Raw genomic sequence first — 26,396 nt, 5'->3', positions numbered from 1 at the left:
CCCCCTCTTCCCACTGCCGTGTCAGTTGAATTGATCCATTTTCGGTAGAGAACGGGACGACTAATTGTTGTATTATACTCTCCCAAGAGCTCAGTTCTGTGCTCTGCACATAGAAAGCGCTCAATAAATACCATTGATTGATTGATTGAAGTGTAGGAAACCACACAGGCCCGTAGTGGGGTGAGCGGCCCTCCCTCCCGCCGCTCCCCCCACGGCATGCCACACGGTGAGGCTGTGTGAAGCCCGGACGGTCAGCTCCCATACTCGGGCCCTTTCTTCCAGACCAGTACCTCAGCCGGACCTTAGGACTTCCGAGTCGACGGGAGCCCCCGACTCTCCCGGCTGTGGAAAACCGCCTCCCTGGGCGGTCAGGCTCGAGCATTTTATTTAGGGCCTTGATCCATTTTATTTAGGCCCAGAGCCCGCTGGACTGGAGCTGCCCGTGCCGGAGGAAGTCGGAGGAAGTCGGAGGTGGCACTGGGAGCCTGGTAGATGGGGCAAGGGTGGCGCCGAGAGTGGGGAAGAATGGGTGGGCACAGACCAAGAGCAGAAATCTTGACGGGGAAACTCGCCAGTAGCTATGGGCAGGGCAGGGCGGGAGCCGAACCACAGCACTTCCTGTGGGTTCGTGACCGGTTGTTCCTCTGGCCAAATGGGCACCAGGGATCCGGCCCGGAAACACGAGGCCCCCTCCTCCACCTCCCCAGGGCTGTTCCTTTATCTGGAAGGCAGGCCACACCTCTCATCGCTGCTGGCTCAGACCATCCCAGTCACGGGATAAAGTTTATTGTGCTATATTGGGATAGACGGGGGCTCAGTCCTCCACCATGGGGCGGGTACGGGGGACCAGCATCTTCCCGATCAGTAAACCCACGGTCGTGGAACAACTAGCACCGCCCCCGGTTATCCAGAATTCGAGTCTCGCGTGTGTTCTGCTGCTGGCAGAGGTCACCGGGGGCTGAAGTGTCCCCCGAGGATGGGCCGGAGAGGCTTGGGAGTGTGGCCAAGCCTGGGGGGTTGGAGGGATGAGGGTGGGGGAGAATCCAGCTTCAGTGGTTGTTCTTGGCGGCCTCCTTGGCGGCGGCGATCAGGGGGGTGAGGCTGGAGAGGGGTCTGGCGATCTTCAGGAACTGGTGCTGGGGAGGGGAGGAGAGAGATAATAATAATAATAATGTTGGTATTTGTTAAGAGCTTACTATGTGCAGAGCACTGTTCTAAGAGCTGGGGTAGATACAGGGTAATCAGGTTGTTCCACGTGAGGCTCACAGTCTTCATCCCCATTTTACAAATGAGGTAACTGAGGCCCAGAGAAGTGAAGTGACTTGCCCACAGTCACCCAGCTGACAAGGGGCAGAGCTGGGATTCAAACCCATGACCTCTGTCTCCCAAGCCTGGGCTCTTTCCACTGAGCCACGCTGAGAGATGCTCAGTTATGCCCCAGAAACTCTTGGGCCACATTAGAGGATGGATCAACGTATCGGACTGCGGCGGCCTCAGGTCCACCCCCGGTGCCGCTCGGAGGGGCCCCTTGGTGGGGGCTCAGACCATCAGAACTCGGGCAGTGGGGGAGACCAGAGACCCCCCAGGAGCAAACATCAGTGGAGGGAGGGGAAAGGCAAGACCCAGCTTGGGTGGGGGCACAGGAAGGCGGTGATTTTTTTTAATGGTATTTGTTAAGCGCTAACTATTCTAAGCACTGTCCTAAGCGCTGAAGTAGACCCAAGCTGGCCAGGCTAGGACACACTCCATGGGGCTCACAGTCTTCATCCCCATTTTACAGATGCGGCACAGAGAAGTGAAGTGACTTTCCCAAGGTGACACAGCAGACAAGTGGTGGAGCTGGGATTAGAACCCAGGTCCCTGACTCCCAGGCCCGGGCTCTATCCACTAGGCCACGTCGCTTCTAATTCCTGATGCACCCTCCCTCCGTGTCGAAAGGAGCGGGAGGGAAAGGCGTCCGAGCCGATTAACCCGTCTCTGCCCCGGCCGAAAGCCCAGGGAAAGTGTTGTACTAAGGGCGTAGTCGTTGTATTAAGGGTGTAGGTCGGGGCCCCACCATTCATACATGGGGTTGGGACCCTGTGAGGCCCCTCCCCCATAGAGCCCCCTCTAGCCCCCCCAACCCTGGCTCACCTGCAGCAGGTCTCTAGCGGAGCTTCTCCGCTCCACGTCCATTTCCAGACAGCAGTTGAGGAAGTTCTGGAACATGGGACTCAGCTTCTCTGGGTTCTGCAGCTCCGGCGTGCCGTTGGTGGCGATGAGGTACAGGGCCTGGCCGGGACCGGGGCCCAGTCAAGAGTTAGGGGGCCCCTGCCTGTCCTGCCCTCCCCTACAACCTCCCCAGCAGCCTCAGTGCCCAGAGAGCCCCTCTCATCCTGAGGTGGTTTTCCTTCTCCCAACCCAGGAGGCTGAGCTCCCCCAACCCTTCAGGGTCCCAGTGACCCCCCAAACTCCCCACTGTGCAGCCTCCCCATATTCCCCCCAGAGCATAACGCCAGTGACGTCCACCTTGCCCATTCTCACCCTCCCTCTGCCACCACCCTCCGCTGAGCCCCCTCCCAGGGCCCAGGCACTGTGTCCAGTCCCGGCCCCCCAGCCCCTCCACCTGACAGCCCCACAGTGAGCCCGGTCTGGCCCAGACCCAGGAGATCAGGGGAGCCCTCTCCGGCCAAGCTTTCTCCCGTGAGACCCCCTCAACCGTGACCCTAACCAGGGGCCGGGGGGAAGCGACGATACCCCAGGTGTGGCTCCGGCGGAGGGGGGAAAACTTACCCTCAGGGGGTTCTCGTTGAGGTACGGGGGCTCTCCCTCCACCATCTCAATGGCCATGATGCCCAGGGACCAGATGTCCACCTTGGGCCCGTAGGCTTTCCGAGTCACCACTTCGGGGGCCATCCAGTAAGGCGTCCCCACCATGGTGCTGCGCTTGCTCTGCTCGGGGGTGATCTGAGCACAGAAGCCGAAGTCGGCTGCGGGGGGCGGGGAGAGGGAGAGGCGGTCTGAGCGGACCCCTTGGTCACACCCAGAAGAAGAGCCCATCGCCGAGAAAAGCCATGCCCCTCCCAGGCCCCTCCCCCATTTTGCCCGGCTGTGGCGAGGAGCACTGGAATGAGCCCATGGATGATGATGATAGTGGTATTTGCCAAGCGTTTACTATGTACTAAATACTGTGCTCAGTGCTGGGATGAATACAAGATAATCAGGCCGGTGTAGTCTGTGTCCCACACGGGGCTCTCACGGTCTAATGGGGAAGGAGAGAAGCAGCGTGGCTTAGTGGCAAGACCATGGGCTTGGGAGTAAGAGGAGGTGGGTTCTAATCCCGCCTCCGCCACTTGTCTGCTGTGTGTCCTTGGACAATCCACCTAACTTCTCTGTGCCTCAGTCACCTCACCTGTAAAATGGGGATAAAGACTGTGAACCCCACGTGGGACAACCCGATTACCTTGTATTTACCCCAGTGCTTGGCTCATGGTAAGCGCTTAACACATGCCATAATAATAATAATAATAATTGTTATTAAGGAGAACGGGAATTTAATCCTCATTTTACTGATGAGGAAACTGAGGCCCAGGGAATTTAAGTGACTTGCCCAAGGTCACCCAGCAAGTGAGCGGCGGAACAGGGATTAGAAGCCAGGTCTCCTGGCCCCCAGACCTATGATCTTTCCACTAGGTCATGCTGCTTCTCCTCTCTGTGGTTTAGAAAAGACTTTGTCCGAGGGCCAAACTCTGTCGGAGGGCAGCCCTCTGGCACTTTGGCATCTTCAGGATGTTCTGACCCATCAGCCGATAGCTTGGTCTAAGTCTAAGAATCCCATCTCACACCCCACTGCAAAGAATCGCTCCCTACGTCCTCGCTCCAGCTTCCCCCCCGCTCCAGACTTTTCAAAACAATGGCTCTTAGGCCACCAGCCTAGGCTCAGATGATGGAGGTGACAGAGGCAGGGCAGTGAAGCAGAGTGTGAGGGGCAGGGCAGGAAGGAGTGGAGTGGACAGAACTGGGCATGGGAAGCTGGTTATGCGGAGTGAGGTGTGGTGGTGCCCAGCAGAAGTCAACTCCTTGGAGCCAAGCAGGGGCTCTGGTCCTCAGTGGTGAAACTGGGAGTTTGGAGCCAAGCAGGGGCTCTGGTCCTCAGTGGTGAAACTGGGAGTTTGGAGCCAAGCAGGGGCTCTGGTCCTCAGTGGTGAAACTGGGAGTTTGGAGCCAAGCAGGGGCTCTGGTCCTCAGTGGTGAAACTGGGAGTTGCCCGTGCCCCACCTGTGCCCTCATGGTTTCAAAATCAATTCTGCCTGACTGCTGTCTGTCCGATTCCTCCATCAGACTGTAAGCACCTTGAGGGGGGGGACAGTGTGTCTCGTTCCCACTGTACTCCCTCAAGTGTCCGACACAGTGCCCGGTGCTCAGCGGGCCCGGGAAATGCTCCTGAAGGGTCTGGTGACCTCTGCTTGTTTGGAATAGCGATCGCCACCTATCCCCCCAGGGGCACGGAGACGGGAAGGGGCGCAGGCGGCGCTGCGGTTCAGCGGACCCCCGCATCTCAGGGCTCGCCGGTCTGGACGGGAGCCCATGCCGCAGCCCCCGCCCGCCACTTACTGAGCTTGACGGAGCCGTCGGTCCCGAGCAGGATGTTGTCACTCTTGATGTCTCGGTGGATGACTTGGTTCGAATGCAAGAACTCCAGGGCCTGAAGGCACTGAGGGACGGGGGAGAAGCGGAAGCCACAGACCGGCTTTCCATCTGCCACCCTCCAGTCTGAAGCGGTGGCTGTGGGGGGCCCTCCTCCTTACCCTGCCCACGGGCGGCTGAGCCGTGCCCACCACGTTGACCACGCGGAGGATGTCCTCAGTCAAACTCCCCAGCTTACTGGCGCCAGGGAGGCCCCGGAAGGCTACAGTTAAACTCCAGCTGGGACTTCTGGTGGCCGGGGTGGGAGCCTTGGCAGGCTGGGCACCCTGGGCCCCTTGGGAGGCTGGCCTGACCCGATAGACCCCATCCTGGGGGGTAGATGAGGAAGCTGGAAGAACTGCTCGTGGCAGTCCCCAGGGCAAGGGGTGATTGGGGAGGGCGATAGCATGCTCATCCCCAGCCTCTTTCCACTCACCCGACAAGCTCAGGGAAGCACCGTCAGGCCTCAGGGCAGAGGGCTGGACGATATGACCTTTGGTGGTCCCATGGGTACTAGTGAATTGGAACCAGTGGGTACTCCAGGGGACCTGGGTGGGGCTAGTCTGGCCTGGATCTCGGTGGGACCTTGGCCCCCGTTCCCCAGTGATGTGAGAGACGGTCCACCCAGTATGCGTGGGGCTGAGGTTTGGGGGCATGTGAGACCCTGAGGAGCTCCCTGGAAGTTGGGGGGTTGGAAACAGGATGGTGGCATAAGGGTGTCAGCTGCTGGGAAGGGTCTAATGTGGGACCCAGCCCCTGACTGGCCCTTTCGTGCTCGGAGGAAGCTTAGCAGGGTTTCTGGGAGGAGTGAAGCAGGGACAGGGGGCCCTGGCAGAGGGTGTGGGGGGCTCCGGACCACTCGCCCGGAGGTTCTCCTACCTCCCGGCACACCGCGGCTATCTGCCCTTCATCCATGCAGGTCTCCGTCACCACGTCTGTCAGGGAGCCTCCGGCCAGGTACTCCATGACCACCCACAGTTCTTCTCCCACAAGGTAGCTGCAGAGAGCCACACACGTGTAAATGCACCCCCCCACACACCAGAAAACAAACAGTACAGTCTGTTAGTGCAAGGAAGTGTCAGTAAGAGGGGTCTGTGTGAAACAGATTGGGTTCAGTCCTTGTGGGCACCAGGCCGACCCCAGCCCCTAGCCTGCAAGTGGAGCCCACACCTGCCACTTTGGCCGGAAGAGCCGGGACTGGAGCCAAGGTGACTCTTTCCAAACCCTCGCCAGGCCCTACGTTGGCAGATTTTGATGCAGCACAATGAAACGGCAGACCTTCATGTGCTACGGAGCCTCCGTCAGTCAGCCCATCACTGGAATGTACTGTGTCGACGTGAGGCACGGCACACTCCTGAACACTTGGGGGGCAGCAGCAGCAAAAGACACACTCCCCCGCACCCTCCAAGTTACTCGGTGGCTCTGGACCAGGCCAGCTCCAAAAAATCATTTTCTGTGTCCACAGCAAGCCTCGATCCCTGCCGAGGTCCCGCCCTCCGTGGCACCGACCTGTTCAGGTAGTTGACGATGTTGGGGTTTTTATTTTCCCTCATAACCAGAATCTCGTTGATGATCAGCTCTTTCTTGGGTTGCTGCTGCAGGTTCATCTGTTTGATGGCCACCTGCAGGCAGAGAGCAGAGAGGGTCAGCGGGACTTTGTTGGAGGGCCCTGTGTGAGCTGGGGTTCTTGACCAGAGAGGGGATGTGACCATCAGGAAGAGCTTTGGGGGAAGGCTCCAAGAGAAGGTACAGGAGAGCCCACCCCTAGGTTATAGAAGCAGAACATGAATGGTTTCCAGTGAATGGGAAGAGTGGCTGAAGGCGTCACTCACCTCCTGTCCTGTGGCAACTTCCACCGCGGTGTACACGGTGCCCGAAGCACTGTGTGGGTCCAGACCCGAGGCAAGAGAGAAAGCACATGTTTAGACTAGACTAGACTATAGTCTCGAGGTGGGCAGGGAATGTGTCTCTTATAATGTTATATTGTACTCCTCTAAGCGCTTAGTACAGTGCTCTGCACACAGTAAGCGCTCAATAAATATCTCTGACTGATTGATTTAGATGCAGTCGAGAGGGCGCTTCCTCCCAAATCACCGTCTCCTAAGTCTCGCCCCTGCCCCCAATCCATCTTTCCCTAAACTGAGACCTATAACCCAGTGAGGGGTGGGGGTTGTGAAGGAGAAATTTCCAAGGGCCAGAGTGGACTGGTGGTGGGGGCTTTGGGGGCAAGAAATGATAGCAAGCAGAGCCCCCAGCTCACAGTCTTCTCCCGGGGCCTCTGTGGGGGTTTGGGGTCTGATGCCAAGGGCCCGCTAACTCGGGGACGGAGACACGTCTGCTGCCGCTCGTCTGCAGAGCGGGAACTCTCAGGCCCTGGAGAAACCCCAGGAATTTTCAGTGGTGGCTCATATTTTCCCTCGCCGAGTCAGCGTTTCCCTTGGAACCCTCCTGGCGGAGGAGGAGGAGGAGAGGGAGGAGGCGGTTGGCTCTGCGGGAGATCAAACGCCATCAAGACTCCTATAGGGCCCCCTGCCTGGCCCTGCTTCCACAGGGAGCAAGGTCCCTCAGCAGAGGTTAAAGTGGAAACTCCTTGTGGGCAGGACAAGTGCCGCTGCATTATTCAATACTTCCTAAGCATTCAGTAAAGTACACCAGGAGACACTCAATAAATACTATTACTTCTACTGTCCTGGGGTAAGGAGTCTCCACGAGACTGCAGAGCACCATGTCACTTCATCTTGCTCTTCCCTTAGGCCTCCGCTCCAAGGAAGTGAGCCCCGCTCTGAAGACAGCAGGCAACGAGCCCAGAAGACATCAGGCTGCAGGTGAGAATTTCCACAAAAGACACAGCTTCTGGGAACATTCTGTTGTGGAGCGGGGTGCGAGGGCACCCCTTTGGGGGACGTGTGTGGCAAATCCTGAAAAGAAGTGGCTGGCTACTTTAGAGGCCATGGGGTAGCAAGCCCCAGATCTGGACAGCGGTCATCCAGATAAGATTGGGGTGACAGAAGGCAGGCCCGGGGCAACAAAACCCTCAGCTCAGGCCACCAGGTGACCCTGGTTGGACACCTGCTAGAGGCAACCGAGCCTCATTCGGGCTGATGCCCTGCATCGTCCCCGAGTTGAAAGGGCCGCAGGCCCAGTTAGTTGGGATGATCGGGGGGGCACCCGACAGAGACCAGGAGAAGTGGCTGGAGAAGGCCAGATGGTCAGGTTGGGGCCAATGAGGGTAACTCAGGGGACCCAGGGCAGGCCAGAGAGGCTTCCAAGAATGTGGAGCATTTTGGTTTCCCACGGTAGCAAATGGTACGATCAAAATAAAGTTAGTAATGCGTTCATATGGTGCTTTTTACATTTCAAAGCGGTGATCTCATTTTATTGTTGGGAACTAGGGACAGACAAATATTTATCTCCCCGTTTCATAGATGTCAAAACTGAGGCGCAGAAGAGATAAAGTGGCTCGCCTGAGGTCACACATCAGAGCTGGAAATAGGGTGGGGAAGAAGCAAACAGGCTGACACTCATTCCTCTGTCACCTCTGAAACAGTCCTGCTTTGGCAAGGGGGAGATCGTGGGTCCCGGGGGTGGGCAGGGTGAGCCCAGAACTGCTTTTTCCCCGCCTCCTCACTGGAGCTGGAAGGTGGCAGATTCAAACCAACCAACGGTAGGAAATCCTCCCTCCCCCGGCCGCTCCCCAGGGTGAGGATTTATAAGAATTTGTTCTCAACAGGACATTGTGGAGAATAAAAATACCAGTGGGTTCAAGAAGGGAAGGTCGGGGATGGTGGATTGGAGGGAGAGTTGGGATGGAGAGGGAACAGTTGAGGGGGTTTGGAGGGTCCTTGCTGGCTCTGTGGGGGCAATTCAGGGGTGGAGAGGGGAGAGTCAGAGGGGTTGGATGGTCTGTGCTGAATCACTGGGAGAAAGTTGGAGAGGGGATAATTAGGCATTTGGGATGGTCCTAACCATGAGAGGGGGTGTCCAAGAGGGTGACCAGCACATGGTGCCTCCCACTGTCCAGGTCGGTGGGCCAAAGGGCCGGCCCGGGGGCCACCTCTTGGAGCTGATGTAAGAATCCTGGGGTCTTGGTGTGTGGTCTCTCCTCCCCCATCTTCAGCGTGAGGTTGAGCCATTCACCAGGGACGGGGTTGGGTAGAAGGGAAACGTGGAATCTGGCAGGCTGGACTGATGCTCAGCAAATGACTGGTTCCCTCTCCCCAGAGCTAAGTTTAGCTCTCCATCTCTCTGGCCGGCTAATGATATATACTTTCTATTAAATATCATCACCCCAAGTCCCAAGGGTCCCCCGTAACTCACGCCTATGGGGGGGCAGGGCCGGGGTGAGGCGGGAGGGAGGGCGGCAGGGGAAGAATTGAGTGGAGGGAGGGAAAAGGGTTTGTTGTGAGAACTGATTCCAGGAGGGAAAAATAAAAACCATCTCTCCTGCAGAGGGGAAAAGCAGCCCTACTCACCCTTGTCCGATCTTCTCAAAGTTCATGTACTTCTTTTTGGGGTCTCCCACACTCACAATGCTCCCTGCAGAAGAGAAAGATGTTGAACCCTTGTTTTCTTTCCCTTGCCAACACCCCAGGCACCGGGATGCCCTAGTCACCCTGATCCATACCAAACTCTATCAGTTTCCTCCTCTGAAAAATGGGAATAAAACACCTGTTCTCCTTTACTCTGTGAGCCCCTCAAAGGACAGGGACTGACTATATTTGCCCCAGTGCTTGGCACATAGTAAGCACTTATCAAATACCACAATTACTAGTATTCCTACTATTTGCACCAATATTTACTGGTCACTAGTATTTACTCTTCACTCTGATCCTTGCTATTTATTTTAATCTTCCTTGCCCACCCCATTCCCTTCCTCCTCCTGCTTCCTCTGCAGCCCCCTGGGCCCTCCCGATAGGGGAGGAAAGAGGAGGGCCTGCCATCTTCCTTGTTCAATAATCAATCAATCGTATTTATTGAGCACTTTCTGTGTGCAGGGCACTGTACTAAGCCCTTGGGAGAGAATACAACAAACACATTCCCTGCCCACAACGAGCTTACGCTCTGAGGGAGGGTTTCCTCGGAGGAACCCCTGAGAGTGATGGCAAAGAGGAGCCTTTGGCTTATCTGCACTTTCAACTTTTCCTGAGGCTCCCGAAGTCCCATGAGCTCTGCTCTTTTGGGGTCACTGCACCCAGAGTCAGGAACACAAGTCCCAGAGAACTTACTCAGTTTCTCCAAGATCTCCTCATCTGACATCTTGGGCTTCTTCTTCGGCTTGTCGGCGCTGTGAGCCAGGGTTTCGGGAGTAGGCGAGGGCACCTCGGAGGGCGAGACTGGGGAAGGGGGCACCTCCGAGGTCGGGGAAACGGGGAGAGGCTCGATCACGGACCGGGTGTACATCTGGTCATGGGTGGGGAGAACGGGTCAGAACCGGGCTGATCGAGGGCATGAGACAGGTGGGCCCTGGTGCGTCCGGGCACCCAGATGCCCATGCCGGCCATGCATGATGCCAGGAATGCAACATATGGTGCCGATATCACGTGCACAATTTTCCTGAAGTCTGTCTGATGGTGCCCCAACTGAGCCCGTGCCCCTGGGGAACCCCAGACCCCTTCCCCCTCACCCCCCAAGGTCCCCTGGATACAGACACCTCTCCTGAGCAAAGTGAAAACCCCAATCCCCCAACCCCCACAGGCTGAATCTGGTCCAGACAGGGCGAGCTTCCACAGCAAGACTGACTGACCAGATATGTGGCCACCCTAGCCTGGAGTAGTGTGTGTGGAAATGTGGGAGAGCCAGAAATGCTGAATGCTTCTTCCCTTGGGGTGCCCGCCCTGATCTCCTGGGCAAGTAGAGGGTGGAAAGGCAAACCCGGGCACTCACGGATTTGGTGTGCTCCGGGCGAGGGGCTATCACTGGAGGGGGCATCGCGTTGTCGTCCTCGTCGTCCTCATCCTCTTCCTCGTCATCCTCGTCCTCTGACACGGCGGGGATGGTTGGTGTCTCGGACATGTTCTTTACATTCTGGTGGGAAGGAAAGTTGGACCAGTCTTAAGTTGGGGTTCCGGTGGCCCGAGGCTGCAGATCATGGAGGCAGTATGGCCTAGTGGAAAGAGCACGGGGCTAGGATCACCCTGTCAGTTCCCTAGGATGTACCAGGGAGCTGGAAGAACTGTACTCCTCCCCCCACCCATCTCTCACTGGTCACCACTGAGGTCCCCAGCTGCCCGAGATGAACCAGGGAGCTGGAAGAGCTGTACTTCTCTCCTCCTACCCCATCTCCTGCTGGTCACCCCTGTACCCCCCTCTCTCCCCACCAGTCCCACAAAACATACCAGGGAGGTGGAAGAGCTGTACTCTTCTCCCCAACCCCCATCTCCCGCCGATCCTTGGAAGTCCCCGAGGTGTACCAGGGACCTGGAAGGGCTGTACTAACCTCCTTTCCCCCTACAAAAAAATCTTGCACCCTTCAACCCCACATCCCACCTGTCCCCCCCCTTCCCGCCGGACCCGCGAGACGTACCAGGGAGCTTGAAGAGCTGTATTCCTCTGCGGACTTATCTGGGAGGGGGCAAGAAGACAGACACTGGGTCCCCAAGTGGCTCCCAAACAGTCGGTGCCGCCCCGGGACTTGGAGCCCAACTCACAGCGTGCAGTCACACACCTGCACAAGTGCACATTTGTCCGCCCTCACGGCTAAACATTTCCAACCACAGATATCTAGATACACTCTCACAAGCATGCATACACATACCCACTCAATCCATCCGTGATATTTATGGAGTGTTTAATCTGTGTGGAGCACTGTGCTAAGCTCTTTGGAGAGTACAGTAGAGTTAGTAAACAAGATCCCTGCCTTCGAGAAGCTTACGATCAAGTGGGAGACAGTAAAATAAATTACAAGCAGGAGGAAGTAGCAGAGTAAAATGGAGGTATGTAAGTGCAATGGTAGGTTGTGAGACTGTGAGCTCGTTGTGGGCAGGGATTGTCACTCTTTATTGCTGTTTTGTATTTTCCCAAGCATGTAGTACAGTGCTGTGCACACAGTTAGCGCTCAATAAATGACTGACTGAATGAATGAATACTTATGTGCTCAAGTTGGTGCAGGGGCGGCAATCAGGAGATGGAGGGTGGGGGAGATTAGATTAATTGGGGGAGGCCTCCTGGAGGAGGTGGGATTTCCAGAGGGCTCTGAAACTGGGGAAGGCTGTGGTCTGTGGGGAAAGGAAGTCCAGGTGGAAGGGAGGGGGTGTGGCATGAGCCAGAGATCGGATGCAGGGAGACAAGAATGAGGCACAGTGAGTAGGTGAGCTGGAGAGGAACAGAGAGTTTGAGCTGGGGCTTAGAGATGAGAGAGAGGAGATAAATATGAGAGGGTGAGCTAATCAGAAGTGGAGCCCGTCAGTTCTTCGGAACCACCTACACAACTCGTGTACTCAGGGTATCCCATGATGCTCATATGCATACGTAACATCCTATTAATTACTGACTCTTATTCACATCCCCTTTCCCTTCCTTCCTTCCTTCCTTCCTTCCTTCCTTCCTTCCTTCCTTCCTTCCTTCCTTCCTTCCTTCCTTCCTTCCTTCCTTCCTTCCTTCCTTCCTTCCTTCCTTCCTTCCTATCTGTGATTTATTTTAGGGTCTGTCTCTCCTGCTAGGCTGTAGGCTTCTTGAGGGCAGGGACTGTGTATACCTACTAACTCTGTTGTACTCTCCCAAGTGCTTTAGTGGACACAGTAGTAGTCTAGTATAGTGGTCTGCACATAGTAGGCATCCAGGACAGCCTGCTGGCCACCTTCCCCATCCAGTTTCAAATCCATGCCAAACCCCTGTTGCCTGCTATGCCGCCGCCCCCCGTGCCCAGCCTGCCACGCCGCTGCGCCCACACCTGTGAAGCTCATATATTTCTGGCTGTTGGAGGCTTTCTTGGCATTGTAGAATTCCAGCACATCCAGCACCGCCTGGGGATTCTTCTTCTGCTCTAACTTGGTGATGTTTGAGGTCTGGAGCAGACGAGCCCACTGCTCTGGCATTCCCTGGGGGTGGGCAAGAGGTGGGTTGGGTGGGGCCGCTGTCAGGGATGGGCAGCTCCAAGCCCACTCTCTGGGCTAATCAGAATAATGTCTCACGGGAAGTGATACCCTGTCTGCAGGACCTCAAGCTAATGGTCTTCAGCCCTCCTGTCCAGCCCATCCTTGCCCTCAGATCCCACCCCCAGAGAACCTTGACCCTCTTCCTTCATCTCTGTTCCCCTCCCCGGATCCCCGGCCCACCAGGACTCACGGTGAACTCCCCGGTAACAGCATCGAAGCCAACGTGAATCGTGTGCTCAAAATCGGAAGGGAGGGAGATCTCTGGCCGCTCCTTCTCTTTCTTTTTGTTTGCTGAAAAGGAAGGGGGGAAAGGCAGTCTTGCCGAGGCCCAGTGGAGCCCCCTCCCTCAGCACCCCTTTGGGTGGGTCCCCAGACCCTCATGCCTGGGCTTCATCTCAGTTTAACTGCCAGGTGAGGGGCACCCGGTCAGCCCAGAAGATGGACCGGTGCTGCCGGAGACTGGCCAGATTGGAGAGCTTGTGGGGTTGGGAGATGGGGGCTGCTGCCTCTCGGGGGTGCATGGGGGTGTGTTGGGGGCAGTTATTGGGGGCTGCTGCATTATGGGGGGATGTGGGGTATGAGGGGCTGCTTTCTGGTGAAGTAGTTGAGGAGGGCTGCAGTCTTTGGGAGGACAGTGGGCATAATGGAGCAGTTAGTGGGAGGCTCCCATCAGGGGCAGTCATGGGGGGCTGCCACCTGTTAGGGCTGTCATGAGTGGCTGTTGTCTGGGGTGGGCAGCCCGGATGCATTTTGGAGGGGCTGACAGCCATCTCAGGGGGCATGGAGTATTCTGGGAGCAATTACTGTGGTTGTCTGTCGGGGCAGTCGTGGCAGAGGGCTGCCATGTACTGTGGGGCACGAGATATTCTGGGAGCAGTTATTGGGGGCTGTCGTCTGACGGGGGCAGTTGTTGGGGGCTGCCATCTTGGGGGGCACAGAGTATTCTAGGAATAATTGGGGGCTGTCATCTGTTGGGCATTCGAGGGGCCGCGTCTGTTGGCATGGGGTATTCTGGGAGCAGTTATCGGGGGGCTGTCATCTCTGTGGGGGGGCGGTGCTACTGTCTGCTGCATTAACAGAGAGGAAAGAATCATTCCCCCAGAGACCAGAGTCCAGCAGCAGATCAAGGCGGCACCTCTGGGGGTTTCGCATGGCACAATTCAATTGCAGTGCAAAGCGACGGTCCGATGGACTCTCGTCTGCCCTCAAAGGGCAGCGGGAATGTCCCTCTCCGCAGAGGCTGCAAGCTGTCCGCCTCCTTGGGAGGGGAAAGTGTCACAACCACCTGCAGTTTTCCTTCAAATCCTGGCCCTGCACCCACACACACACACATCCACATTCTGGCCCCAGTCCTCCCCCTACCTCGCTTATGATTTCTTCCTCACTGTTCCAGGAGAAGGGAAGCGGGGGAAGTGCCAGGGTAACTATAGAAATTCACTGTTAATTGAGGAGGAGGGAGGTTCACACCTCAAGTCACGGGGGGAGAAAAACACATCTCAACTGATGTAGGGCAACAAACAGTTCCTAATTCGGTGACACTGGCCGGTTTTAAAATTAACTTTGTTAAACTTTGTGCTGGTTCTGAGTGTCCCTTTCTTTTTTTTTGCCACAGAGGCGAGGTTCACATATTCCAAAGAAAATGGAGCAGCACCACCCCAGAGCCAGACACCAGTCACAAAGTCCCAAATTCTGAAAGGAACAGGTAGGGTAGAGGCTGTCGGGCTGGGTGGTTGGTTAGCTGGTTCATTGGTTGGGATGTTGGTTGGTGAGCTGAGTGAGTAGTTAGTTATGCTATTTAAGAAACACTATAACTGCACCGCCATATTCCCCTCAGTCCTTTAAACCCAATCTGGCCTCCCCCATTCCTGGGCTGGGCTAGGCTGGCTTCACCAAATTCACTTGAGAAATCCCTGAAAGAAAGATGCTGCTTATCTCTCTTGAGTAGTCTGAAAGTGCAGCTTGGGAAGAGGATTAAGCATAAATCAGGGAGTGGAAAATGCAATGCGGTACTTTGATTCCTAATGAATTTTGTAGCTGCATGCATTTCTAACAGTGTCCTAACCTCGTCTTTGAAGTAGATACTAGAGGCAGCAAGACTTTACAGAAAGAGTCTGGGGCTGGGAATCAGAAGACCCGGGTTCCAGGTCCAGCTCTGCCTCTGGCCTTCTGTGTGACCCTAGCCAAGTCCCTTCATCTCGCTGGTCCTACATCTCCTATTTTTCTTAACGGCATTTAAGAGCTTACTATTTGTCAGGCACTGTGCTAAGTGCTGGGGTAGATAGAAACTAATCAGGTTGGACCCAATCCATGTCCCACAAGGGGCTCACCATGTCGATTCCCATTTTACAGAGGAGTAACTGAGGCACAGAGAAACTAAGTGACTTGCCCAAGCTCACACAGCCGGCAAGTGGCATAGCCGGGATTAGAAACCAGATCCTTCTGACTCCCTGGCCCGGGCTATATCCACTAGGCTTCTCAAGCGTGAATCCCATGGGAGGCAGGGAACTGCATCTGACTGATGGACCTGTATCTACCTTGGCTCTTGCACAGTGCTTGACCCAGAGTAAGGGCTAAATAAACACCGTAACCAAGATAAATGTCGACAAACAAAGCTGTCCTCACAGCCATTGCCGACCCCCCCACAGCTTCGAGTGTTTCTCATGGTGGGGACTCGATAAACTAACGACTCCTGTGGTCCAAAGCTCATCCGCGGCCAAGGGAAATGGGCCAAAGAAATCCCCTTGGTCAGCGAGAGAGCATCGGAGTGGCCGAAACAGCTCTAGGAGAAACTGAGGAGAGCCGGAAGGGAGGGAGGGAGAGGAGAGCAGTGGACTGGCTCCCATCCTTCGCCTCCACCAGCCCGTCTCCCAGCAACCAGGTCCAGCGAGATGCGAGAGGAAGCAGTTCCCTACCTTTGTCGCCGGGCAGGATGGAGCGGTAGAATCGATCTCGCTTCTTCTTCTCCTCGGGGTTCGGTGGCAAAGGTTTGGAGCCGTGGTTCGGGGCTCCGGCCTCTTTTCCGCCCGTGCCGATCATCGTGCTGGTGTTTCTCATGGGAGGGGCTGGGGGCTTGTCCTGGGTTTCCACGCCGTTGCTGGACATCTTTGACACAGACGGCGGCTCCTGAGTGAGAGAAACACAATTAGGGGTGTCAAACTCACTCGCAAGTAATCACATCACAGTTAACTAAGCAAGGGAGGGGCAGGAGGAGCAGAGATTCACAGGGATTAGGGGGCAATAGGTCTGTGAGCTAGGCTGGGAGAGGCAGGGGTTGGAGGGTCCACACAGAGGGAGAGTCGGGGCCGGGGGTTGGATGGTCCATGCTGGGTCACTAGGGGAGAGTCAGGGCAGTTGGATGGTCTTTGCTGGGACACTGGTGGAGAGTAAGGGATGAGGAGGAGAGATTTAATGGTCCACACCGGATCAATGGGGGAGAGTCAGGGAGGTTGGATGGTCCATGCTGGGCCACTATGGGAGAGTTGGAGATGCAGAGGGGAGTCAGAGAGGTTGAACAGTCCATGCTAGGTCACTGAGGGAGTCAAGGATGGAGAGGATTAAAATGAGGATTAAGACCGTGAGCCCTTTTTGGGACAGGGACTATGTCTGACCAAATTTCCTTGTATTTACCCCAGTAATAATAATAATAATAACAACAATGGTATTTGTTAAGTGCTTACTAGATGCTGAGCACTGTTCTAAGCGCCGGGGTAGGTACAAGGTAATCAGGTTGTCCCATGTGGGGCTCAGTCTTAATTGTGGGGCTCAGTCTTAATCCCCATTTTATAGTTGAAGTAACTGAGGCACAGAGAAGTGAAGTGACTTGCCCAAGGTCACAGCAGACAAGTGGCGGAGCTGGGATTAAAACCCATGTCCTCTGACTCCCAGGCCCATGTTCTTGTCACTGGCCATGCTCCTTCTCTCACTAGCTTAGTATAGTGCTGGCACATAGTAAGCACCTAAGAAATACCATTAAAAAATTGCTTAGGGGGTAGAGACACAGGTAGAGAGGGAAAGTAGGCTCAGGAGATAAGGGATTAGTCAGAGGATTCCTGGAGATGCGATTTTACTAAGGCTCTGAAGATGGGGAGAGTGGTGTTCTGTTGAATATGAAGGGGAAGGGAGTTCCAGGCAGGAGGGAGGATGCCAGCAAGGGATCCAAGATGAGAAGGACGAAAGCGAGGCATGGGGAGGAGGTGGGTTGTGGGTCCCTGCCTTCAAACAGCTTGCAGTCTAATGTGGGAGAGACACCGACATAAGCTGTTTTCATAGAGTGGAACCGGGAGGAGAGAATTAAAGCCGGAAGTGAATGTAATCCGGGTGAATCAGGTGAATAAATAATTGAGTGTGCAAACAGACCAGAGGATCAAACCATCCTTAGGAGCGTGAGTGCTCAGGGTCGGAATGAGGTACTCGAGCGGTTGGGTTGAGGTAAAGTGGAGGCCCCCTGGGGTGCTGGGACCTTGTCAGGGAAGACTTCCTGGATGGAGTGGGAAACGAGCCCAAGGGAAGAAGTGCGTGAGGTTGTGTGAGGATGAATTTCTCACTGTCGGTCACTGGTGGAGACCGAACAGCCGGAGACTGTTGCCTGGAGACGGTGGCCAGAAGCCGGTCGGAAAGGGCCAGAGTCCACTCGCTGATGGGACAAGGCGGGGGACGGAACAGATGGGCCCTCTCCCTGGGAGAGAAAGAAAGCACTGCCTTTCTCCAACCCCATTACCTTGTATCTACCCCAGCACTTAGTACAGTGCCTGGCACATAGTAAGCCCTTAACAAATACCACAATTATTATTATTATTATCATTATTATTATTCTCTGCCCTGCCTTCCCCCAGCTCCACCAGGCAGAAACTCTCCCCTGTTAATAATACTTATGGTATTTGTTAAGCGCTTACTATGTGCCAGGCACTGCATTAAGTGCTGGGGTGGATACAAGAAAATTGGGTTGCACACAGTCCCTCCTGGGATGGTGCTCTGGGGAGTGAGACAAACCCCAGGAAATGGCAGTCTAGGACCTGTGAGGGGTCCCTGCCATGGGAATCTGGCTTCTCTCTTGAAGAAGCGCCAGGCGGTTCACGCTGGCAAGCTGACGGGCATCTCGCCGCTCTGGATCTATTGATGGTGTGTTTCCTGCCGGCCCCAGACCCCTCTGCCCGCGAGCCCCAGAGCCCCATCTGTGGGGAGAACCTATTTCCTGTGCTAGGATAAACGTGAACCCGAGCGGTCTCCCTCCGACCCCAGTGGCGCTAACTGTGGTCAGCCCCTACCTCCAACCCCATCCTCAGGGCCTAATGGATGGCTTTAGATCCATCGGAGGAAAAGTAAAGTAGGCCAAACATCCAACGTCCAAACGGCCGCTCAGCCTCGAAGGTAGTGGGCGAGGTAAGTCTGGGCCTCAGGAAGTGGCATTGTGCAACAGGTTGGCCCGGCCTCAAGCAGTTCCCCATAGGGCTCGCCCCCGGATTTGTCCCCCACCCTCCTCCCCACCCTGGACACTGGCCCTGAAGAGGGTCCCCCGGACCTCCCATCCCCCCAGCTCACGCACTCAAGGGTCTGGAGCCACCAGACCCCAGATGGGCCCACGTTTTGGAGTGTCACGCCCAGGGCTACCCGACCCCTTTACCTGGCCCGGCGCCGCTCGCCCAGACTCAGCTCCCCTGGGCTGCGGTGTCCCTCAGGGATAATCGAGGGCCCGATCCAGCAGGCCCCACTGACAGATGCTGCTCCCTGCCCCTCTATCGGTCCTACCGGCCCTCCAGGTCCCCCTCCCCTCCTTCCTGCCCTCCCCGTCTCTCTCTCCTCCCTTCTGTCTCCCCACTCTGATCCCCCTCCCCTGCCTCCCTCTTCCCTTCTGTCTCCCCTCTCTGACTCTCTCCCCTGCTTCCCTCTTCCCTTCTGTCTTCCCACTCTGGTCCCTCTTCCTTCTGTCTCTCCTCTCTGCCTCCCTCTCCCCTGCTTCCCTCCTCCCTCCCCTCTCTGCTTCCCTCTCCCCTGCTGCCCTCCTCCCTGCAGTCTCCCCCCTCTGCCTCCCTTTCCCCTGCCTCCCTCCTCCCTTCCCACTCTGATCCCTCTTCTCTGCTTCCCTCCTCCCTTCAGTCTCCCCTCTCTGCCTTCCTCTCCCCTGCCTCCCTCCTCCCTTCCCACTCTGATCCCTCTTCTCTGCTTCCCTCCTCTCTTCTGTCTTCCCACTCTGATCCCTCTTCTCTGCCTCCCTCCTCCCTTCTGTCTTCCCACTCTGATCCCTCTCGCCTGCCTCCCTCCTCTTTCCGTCACCCCCTCTGCCTCCCTCTCCCCTCCTCCCTCACCCCCTCACCCAGTCCCCCTCTTTCTGCCCCCTTTTCCCCCGTGCTCCTCCCCACGCCCCCTCCCCACTGTCTCTCTCTCTTGCTCTCTGTTCCCCCTACCTCTGCTGCATCCTCCACCTCTGCCTCCTCCTCTTAGGTTTCAATTTGGATTGGCAGGAGGAGGGTGGCCGGGGCGGAGCCAGAGAGGGGAAACCGCACACTGGTTTCTTCTCTTTTCCCCAGGAAAGAAGGGGGCGGGGGGAGGGGTCCCCGGCACCAGAACTGAACCCCAGGCCTCCCCCGAAACAGCAAAACCCACCCCTAGGGGGTCGGGAGAGGTCACGCCAGCTTGCCCAGGTTCCCACAGTTCAGAGAACCCAATAATAATAATTATACCAGTGGTATTTGTTAAGCACTTGCTATGTGCCAAGCACTGGAGTAGATACAAGGTAATCGGGTTGTCCCACGTGGGGCTCACAGTCTTCATCCCCATTTTACAGGTGAGGTAACTGAGGCCCAGAGAAGCTAAGTGGCTTGCCCAAGATCACACAGCAAACAAGCAGCAGAGCCGGAATTAGAGTCCTCCGACTCCGAAGCCCGGGCTCTTTTCATTAAGCCACGCTGCTTTTCTATCCTGGGGCTGGGGGAGAGTGGGGAGGTGGGCCAGGAAGAGGAGGAGAGGTGGGGAGGAAGAAGGAACTGTCGGTGGTGGCGGTTGTGGCTTCAAAGTTGCTAGGGCAAGTTGGAGAGACTGGTGATACTTCCAACTCCGAACAAGTTCCTGGCCCGCAAGGAGGGCAGAGGACGCAGAGGGCCGGGTTGGGGGTTCAACCCCTCCACCACCTTAGAGCTCGTGCAGCTATCACTCTACCTGGCTTTGTTTCTCGGCCTCCCTGTTTTTATCATTTCTTTCTGCAGTCTTCCTCTTGGAATTTATTTTGTGCCAGGTAATGGGTCTTCCCCATTTGACTGTAAGGTCTTCGAGGGCAGAGATTCTGTCTTTGACTTTTGTTAACTGCTTCTGAGCACTCGGTACACTGGAGGCACCCAGCCCAGTAGCTCATTGTGGGCAGGAAATGTGTCTATTTATTGTTATATTGTTCTCTCCCAAGGGCTCAGTACAGTGCTCTGCTCAAAGTAAGCACTCAGTAAATACAACTGAATTGAATGAATGTTGGAGCTCAGTACAGTGCTCTGCATACAGCAGGCACTCAGTACAGCCTTCTGCATGCTGTAATAATAACTGTGGAATTTTTTAAGCATTTACTATGTGTCAGGCGCTGAGGTGGATGCAATGAAATCAGATTGGACACAGTCCCTGTCCCACATGGGGCTCAGAATCTCATTCCCCATTTTCCAATGAGGTAACTGAGGCACAGAGAAGTGAAGTCCACACAGCGGACAGGTGGCAAAGTCAGGATTAGAACCCTTGACCTTCTGACTCCCAGGCTCGTCCTCTATCCTCTACGCCATGCTGCTTCTCCATGTGCTCCGTCGTTATTGTTGATGATATTATAGGCTGTTTTCCAAGTCAATTGCGTTGGCAGCCAGTGATCTTTGGGATGGATTCCGGAGGCAGTGGTGGGAACCTGCTGTGCTCTAGCCAGCCGGGGGAAAGCCAGTAGCCACAGGTGCCATTTCCGTGGGGGTCGGCCTTCCCCAGAGCCACCCTTCCAGCTCCCTGAGCTGGTCTGGAGCCTCGCTCTCCCTGGGTCCCTGGCCAGAACTGAGAGTTTCTCAGTGGGGCTCCTTACAGAAACTCCTCACCATCTGCTTTAAAGCCCTCCATCACCTCGCCCCCTCCGACCTCACCTCGCTGCTCTACTACAACCCAGGCTGCTCACTTCGCTCCTCGAAATGCCAACCTGCACACTGTATCTCGATCTCGTCTGTCTTGCCAAGACCTCCCGCCCATGTCCTGCCTCTGTCCGGGAACGCCCTCACTCCTCGTATCTGATAGACAGTGACTCTCCCCACCTTCAGAGCCGTATTGAAAGGTACATCTCTTCCAAGAGGCCTTCCTGACTAAACCCTCATTTCCCCTTTTTCCACTCCCTTCTGCATCACCCTAACTTGCTCCCTTCCTTCAACCCGCCCCCAACCTCACAGCACTTACGTACTTACCTGTAATTTATTTATATTATTATCTGTTTGCCCTTCTAAACTCTAGCTCACCGTAGGCAGGGAATGTGTCTGTTCACTGTTATATCATTCTCTCCCAAGCACTTAATACAGTGCTCACAGTAAGGCTCTATAAATAAGAATGACCAACTGACCGACTGGGGCTGAAAAGACCCCAAATTGGGTTGAAGCCAGTAACTCTTTGCAGTCTGCCCACCCCTCCCGAGCCCTGCCCCATCACTTCCTCTAGAACTCTGGGCCGGGTGAGGTATAAGGGTCCTCTGTGCCACTACCCAAGCTCCTTATGCCCCGGCGGACACCCCGCGGCCCCTCCTCAGTCACCGGCAGGTTGGTGTCGCTTGCTGCCCTTTCCCCGGTTTGGCTCTGTAGTCAGGGCCACTGTGTGGTCGGGGCTGCCAGACCCCACCTTTGCATCCTTCCAGGGGACCACAACCTCTGGGATCCAGGACAGCTCGGTGTTCGGTCCGCTGATACATGGCAATCCACGGCCAAAGCATCTGGTGGCCATGGCCCCAGGCCATCCCTGCCCACCTATGCCACCCCCTCACATACACACATTCACTCCTTTCTCAGCCGGGCCCCACTCACCTGGTCTTGCTGCTTTGGGCTTGTCCCGAGTGCTGCACCTGCCCACCCCTTAACCACAGCTCTCCCTGAGACACGGCAGGAATGTCGAAGCAAAAATTATGCCCTCGGACACCCCGGGCCGGTTTCCTTCTGTCCACCCCGTGGGAAAGTGTGGACGCTCCCTGCCAGTCCGCACATTCCCAGAGATGGGCGGAGAGACGGAAACCAGCTGGGAGGGGCCGCCAGCCGGGTGAGGTTGCAATAATTTTACGGTGGACTTTCCCCCCAGAGAAGGGAAAGGGAGAAGGCAGAAGGAGGCTTGGGACAGAAGGGCAGAGGACGAAGTGCCAGAGACACCCCAGCCGGGGGTGGAACTATTCCTGCTCCAGGGGAGCGAGCATGCATCCTCGGCTTTTGTGGGACCCCAGGACCCTTCTCTTCGCGGGAGGGAATCTATTCACGGTCAGCCGAGGGTCCAAGTCCCCAGAGGCGGACCCAGGCCAGCCTGGCACCCAGAACACCGGGACTCGGGTTCGGGGCTTAGAACATTCAGGCTGCTCCGTTCTCTAGCTCTGGGACTACAAGTCTCACAGGGCTAGAGGATTTCCCCCAGCCCTACAATAATAAGATAAATAATAAACCTTGAGTCTGTCCGGCCCAAAGAGCTTTCACACTAGTGATCTCATTTGATCCTCACAACCACCTTCTGAGGTGAGATATGGTGGGGATTTTTATCCACTGGAGCGAGGACAGGGAAGAAGTTCACCCTTTAGCCAAGCAGCCTGGAAATCCTGTCCCTCCGGGGTCCACCTCCCCAAGACTCCATTGCCGAACAAAGCCCCGATCCACTGGAGGGGGGTGGCAGAAAGTACTTTGTTCCTTTCCCCAGCACTCAGTACAGTGCTCTTCACAAAGTTAGCCTTTAACAAGTGCAGTACATCATCAAGATAATAATCCCTATTTTACAGGTGAGGAAAATGAGGCCCATAGAGGTTAAGTGATCTGCCCAGAGCAGAGACTGATTGGTCCCCGGGTGTCCTAACTTCTGGATCGCTGTCCTTTCCACTCATCCACACTGCATATGTGTCACTGGTGTGGGGAAGATGGGGGACGAGGGGACTGCGATTCTAGAGCGAGGTCCAAAGCTGGGATTTTTAGTGAGGTGGCAGAAGGGGAGCTACTTCCTGGACCTGGGGGATTCTAGAGGCAGCTGAGGAAGGAGCTCTGTCACAGGACTGGGAGGCACTAGGCTTGGACCTGTTTGGTTCAAGATCTCAAGGAGTCTGGTCCTCGAGGAATTTGTCCAAACAGCCACCCCTATAGAGCCCAGAGAGGCTACCAGTTCCCCAGGGCTTTGTCACCTCTGACCCCCAGCTGAATTCTCACCTAATGTGTACATCTAGGAAAACTGCTACAGAAAATGGACAAAGCTTAGAATCGAGTCAAAATCATGACTATGGACTGAGTACCTACTGCACCCAGGACACTGTACTGGGCACTCGGGTAACATGCTGAACAACTCTCAGTGGAAGAGTTTGAGTTGAGAATGAGAAACTGAACTGACAAATGCACAACGGTAATGACCGTGAGTGCTGATCTGAATATTAAATGCGCGCGGACCCCTAATAAACAGACAGTTGGTTGCCGAGAGGGAGGAAGGGACAGTATGACAGCTGAAGAACAGCCTGGACTAGTGGAAAGGGGCCAGGCCTGGGAGTCAAGAAACCTGAGTTTTAATCCTAACTGCCACTTGCCTGCTGGGTGACCATGGGTGAGTCACTTGATTTCTCTGTGCCTCCGGGTTCCTCATTTTTCAGTGGAGATTAAATACCCATTCTCCCTCCCCCTTAGATGGTAAACCCCGGGTGGGACAGGGACTGTATCCGACTTGATTAGCTTCTGTCTACCCCAGTGCTTGGAACAGTGCTTAGCATAGAGGAAGCACTTAACGGATACAACAATTATCCTCATTGTCAGTAACCCAGTTCTTAGAACAGTAAGTGGAACAAAGTCAGCAGTGAAGAAATCCCACAATTATTATTGAGAGGGAACCCAGAGTCGGCAGAAAGGGAGTGGGTGGAAGGGGGGGATTATTATTATGGTATTTGTTAAGCACTGTCCAAGCACTGTTCTAAGCGCTGGGATAGATAGAAGGGAATCAGGTGGTCCTACTAGGGGCTCACAGTTTTCATTCCCATTTTCCAGATGAGGGAACTGGGGCCCGAGAAGTGAAGTGGCTTGCCCAGCAGACAAGTGGCAGAGGCGGGATTCGAACCCACGTCCTCTGACTCCCCAGTCCGGGGTCCTACCACTAAGCCAGGCTGCTTCCCCCAGTCATCCAGGGATGGGGTCCCGGGACAGGCGGAGGCCACCGCGTCCTGACCGGGAGTTCCCAATCTGGAAGCAACGTCCAACTAGTCCAGCCCCCTGCCGCCTAGCAGGGGCCCGCAGAAGACAGCGACCACCCCCCGACCCCGGCCCGGCCTCCCTGGGGCCCGGCTAACGGCCCGGGGTCATCTGGTCCATCCCCCTGCCTCCCAGGCAATGGTGCCCCCTTCCCTTCCCTCCCCCAGCCTGCAGCCCCCTCCCCTCCCGGCACCTACCTCCTCGGCTCCGGGCCGGTGATCGCCCCCCAGTTTGGGGGGCACCGGCGGCAAAACCTCGACGGGCCCAACGAGGAACAAAGCCGCACCCCCCACCCCACCCGACCCCGGACACCAACGAGACGCTGAAATACGATCTGGGGTTTGGGAGCTGCGGGGAGTCAGCTGAGCCGCCTCCCCCTCCCCTCGCCTATCATCTCCCTTCCCTCCTTCCCCCTCCCCATCCCTCCTCCTCCAGCCCCTACTGCCCCCCGCCCTAGGGGAAAGCAGATGGCCAAGAGAGGAACAGGGGCGTGGGGGGACGGGTGTAGACATCAAAATCTGCATGGAAATAACGGGGGGGGGGGCTGCATCCCCCAGGCCCCACCCGATTGGGGCCGTAGGAGGTGAGGGAGGGTCTGCCTGAGTCCTCCCCCTGACCATTTAAATGCAAACTGTTATCTCTATTTCCCCACTCTTCATCATCTGGTGGGGGGTCTCAGCTGGGGCCGTGCCCCCTCATCCCCATCCTCACTCCCGAAGGCTCCCGGCCCCCCAAAACCCGCATCCCCCCCGCCCCCCGCAGAAGCCAGAGCCAAAGCATCGCCATGGCTACCGTCTCCCCCACAGGGCTGGAAGGAATCTCACTGGTTCACCGGCATCGTGGCCCATTGTTTGCAGAGCGCGCCCACTCTGTGCAGAACTGAGGACCCACGGTGGGCAGCCGGCACTGGGTGTGGCGGTTTGTTCTGGGCATCACTGGAGGCAGAAACCGGTCCTGGGCACCCACTGCGTGGAGGGCACTGTACTGGGCGGTCACTGTGGGTAGAGCGCCGGGCTGGGTGCCTGCTCCGTGCAGGGAGGCTTAGCTGGGGGGTTAGTATCGTGTCCCAGAGAAGCCGTGGCCTAGCGGATAGAGGACGGGCCTGGGAATCGGAAGAACCTGGGTTCTGATCCTAGCTATGTCACCTTGTGACCTTGGGCAAGTCGCTTAACTCCTCAGTGCCTCAGTTATATCAGGAGTAAAATGGGGGATAGTACCGTGAGCCCCACGTGGGATGTGGACTGTGTCCATCCTGATTATCTTGTATCTACCTCAGCTCTTAGTACAGTGTCCGGCACACTGTAAGTACTTAATAAATACCATTTAAAAAAACTGACTCTGGAGATGAAGTCGGGACGTCCTAGCACCCACACCATGACAGCTGGGGGGTAGCAAAAGGGTGAAGAAACAGAAACCGGAAATGCAGAGAGGCTTGCAGTTACTCCAGCCATCACACCTAGTTTCCTGGTCTGTGCGAGGGGGGAAACGCCACGCTCAGAAGCCAAAAGGCACTGTCACCGCCAAGGCGGAGCTCCCAGTTTTCAACCGGGACGGGGCGTGGGGGTCCGGGCCGAACAGGAGGCGGCTGGAAAGGGTACCTGAACCCAAAGGCGTTTATTTACCCCCTCTCCCGCTGCCGGCTTGAACCCGGTAGAAGGGACGGCAGAGAGAGGATCAGGAGAATCTTGGAGCTGAAGTTAGTGAGCCACTGTGACTCTCTGGGCAGTGTAGGCCGGGAGGGAGGGCTGGTAGACACCCTAAATTACCGGCAATATTTGAATACCCATTGGTTTATCTGTCCAGCACTTCCAGGCCCAGCATGCGGCCTGCCCTGCAGAATCTCTTCAGTAGATCATGACTCATGTTCCCATTGGATTCAGTACTCTCCCAAATGCTTAGTACAGTCCTCTGCACACAGTAAGCGTTCAGATGAATGAATGAATGAACAATGACCCAATGGACTCGAGCCCACTGGGTGCAGGGGGCTTTGCGGAGTGTGGGCTGCGTGCAGAGCGCCGTGAGGGGTGCCCGTGAGGCACCGAGCTGGACACCTACATCCCTCCCGCTGCTCTTCCTTTCTCCATCTTCCCATCCGGTCTCCCGTGGAGACCAGATCTTGTGGTGCAGCCTCAGAATCCAGTCACGGCACTTTGACAGCAAAACCATATGCTGTGTTACATCAGTGGGAAAAAATAGCCCGAGTCCCAGTTCTTCACCTTCCCGCTCCTGCCTCAGAAAGAGA

General features: G+C 56.1%; 1 protein-coding gene across 3 annotated transcripts; it reads right to left on the bottom strand.

The window, feature by feature from the left end:
* Nucleotides 1-749: 749 nt before the first annotated feature.
* PAK1 (p21 (RAC1) activated kinase 1) lies at nucleotides 750-24,468 on the bottom strand. 3 transcript variants are annotated; one of them, XM_029048365.1, is made up of 15 exons: nucleotides 24,352-24,468; nucleotides 15,671-15,881; nucleotides 12,949-13,049; nucleotides 12,554-12,701; nucleotides 11,189-11,226; nucleotides 10,549-10,689; nucleotides 9,891-10,065; nucleotides 9,138-9,201; nucleotides 6,498-6,546; nucleotides 6,175-6,287; nucleotides 5,545-5,662; nucleotides 4,594-4,693; nucleotides 2,773-2,969; nucleotides 2,134-2,271; nucleotides 750-1,136 (listed from the first exon to the last, which is right to left on the bottom strand). In XM_029048365.1, exons 2-15 carry the CDS (start codon nucleotides 15,858-15,860, stop codon nucleotides 1,050-1,052), a joined length of 1,659 nt encoding a protein of 552 aa, XP_028904198.1. In that variant the 5' UTR covers nucleotides 15,861-15,881; nucleotides 24,352-24,468; the 3' UTR covers nucleotides 750-1,049. The 3 variants fall into 3 exon arrangements, with proteins under 3 accessions (XP_028904198.1, XP_028904200.1, XP_028904199.1); XM_029048367.1 differs by lacking the exon at nucleotides 24,352-24,468 and adding an exon at nucleotides 21,770-21,910; XM_029048366.1 differs by lacking the exon at nucleotides 24,352-24,468 and adding an exon at nucleotides 18,379-18,532.
* Between the last annotated feature and the right edge of the window lie 1,928 nt (nucleotides 24,469-26,396).

The sequence above is a fragment of the Ornithorhynchus anatinus genome, chromosome 20 (genome assembly GCF_004115215.2).
Source record: "Ornithorhynchus anatinus isolate Pmale09 chromosome 20, mOrnAna1.pri.v4, whole genome shotgun sequence".
Classification (NCBI taxonomy): Eukaryota; Metazoa; Chordata; class Mammalia; order Monotremata; family Ornithorhynchidae; genus Ornithorhynchus; species Ornithorhynchus anatinus.
The sequence above is the reverse complement of the archived record's forward strand: the minus strand, read 5'-3'. Positions and strand labels throughout refer to the sequence as shown.

Coding starts and splice junctions, on each gene's coding strand:
- PAK1 (XM_029048365.1), bottom strand. CDS start 15,860: ATGTCCAGCAACGGCGTGGAAACCCAGGACAAGCCCCCAGCCCCTCCC. Junction 13,050..15,670: donor CATCCTGCCCGGCGACAAAG/GTAGGGAACTGC, acceptor CTTCCTTTTCAG/CAAACAAAAAGAAAGAGAAG. Junction 6,288..6,497: donor AAGTTGCCACAGGACAGGAG/GTGAGTGACGCC, acceptor CTCTGCCTGCAG/GTGGCCATCAAACAGATGAA.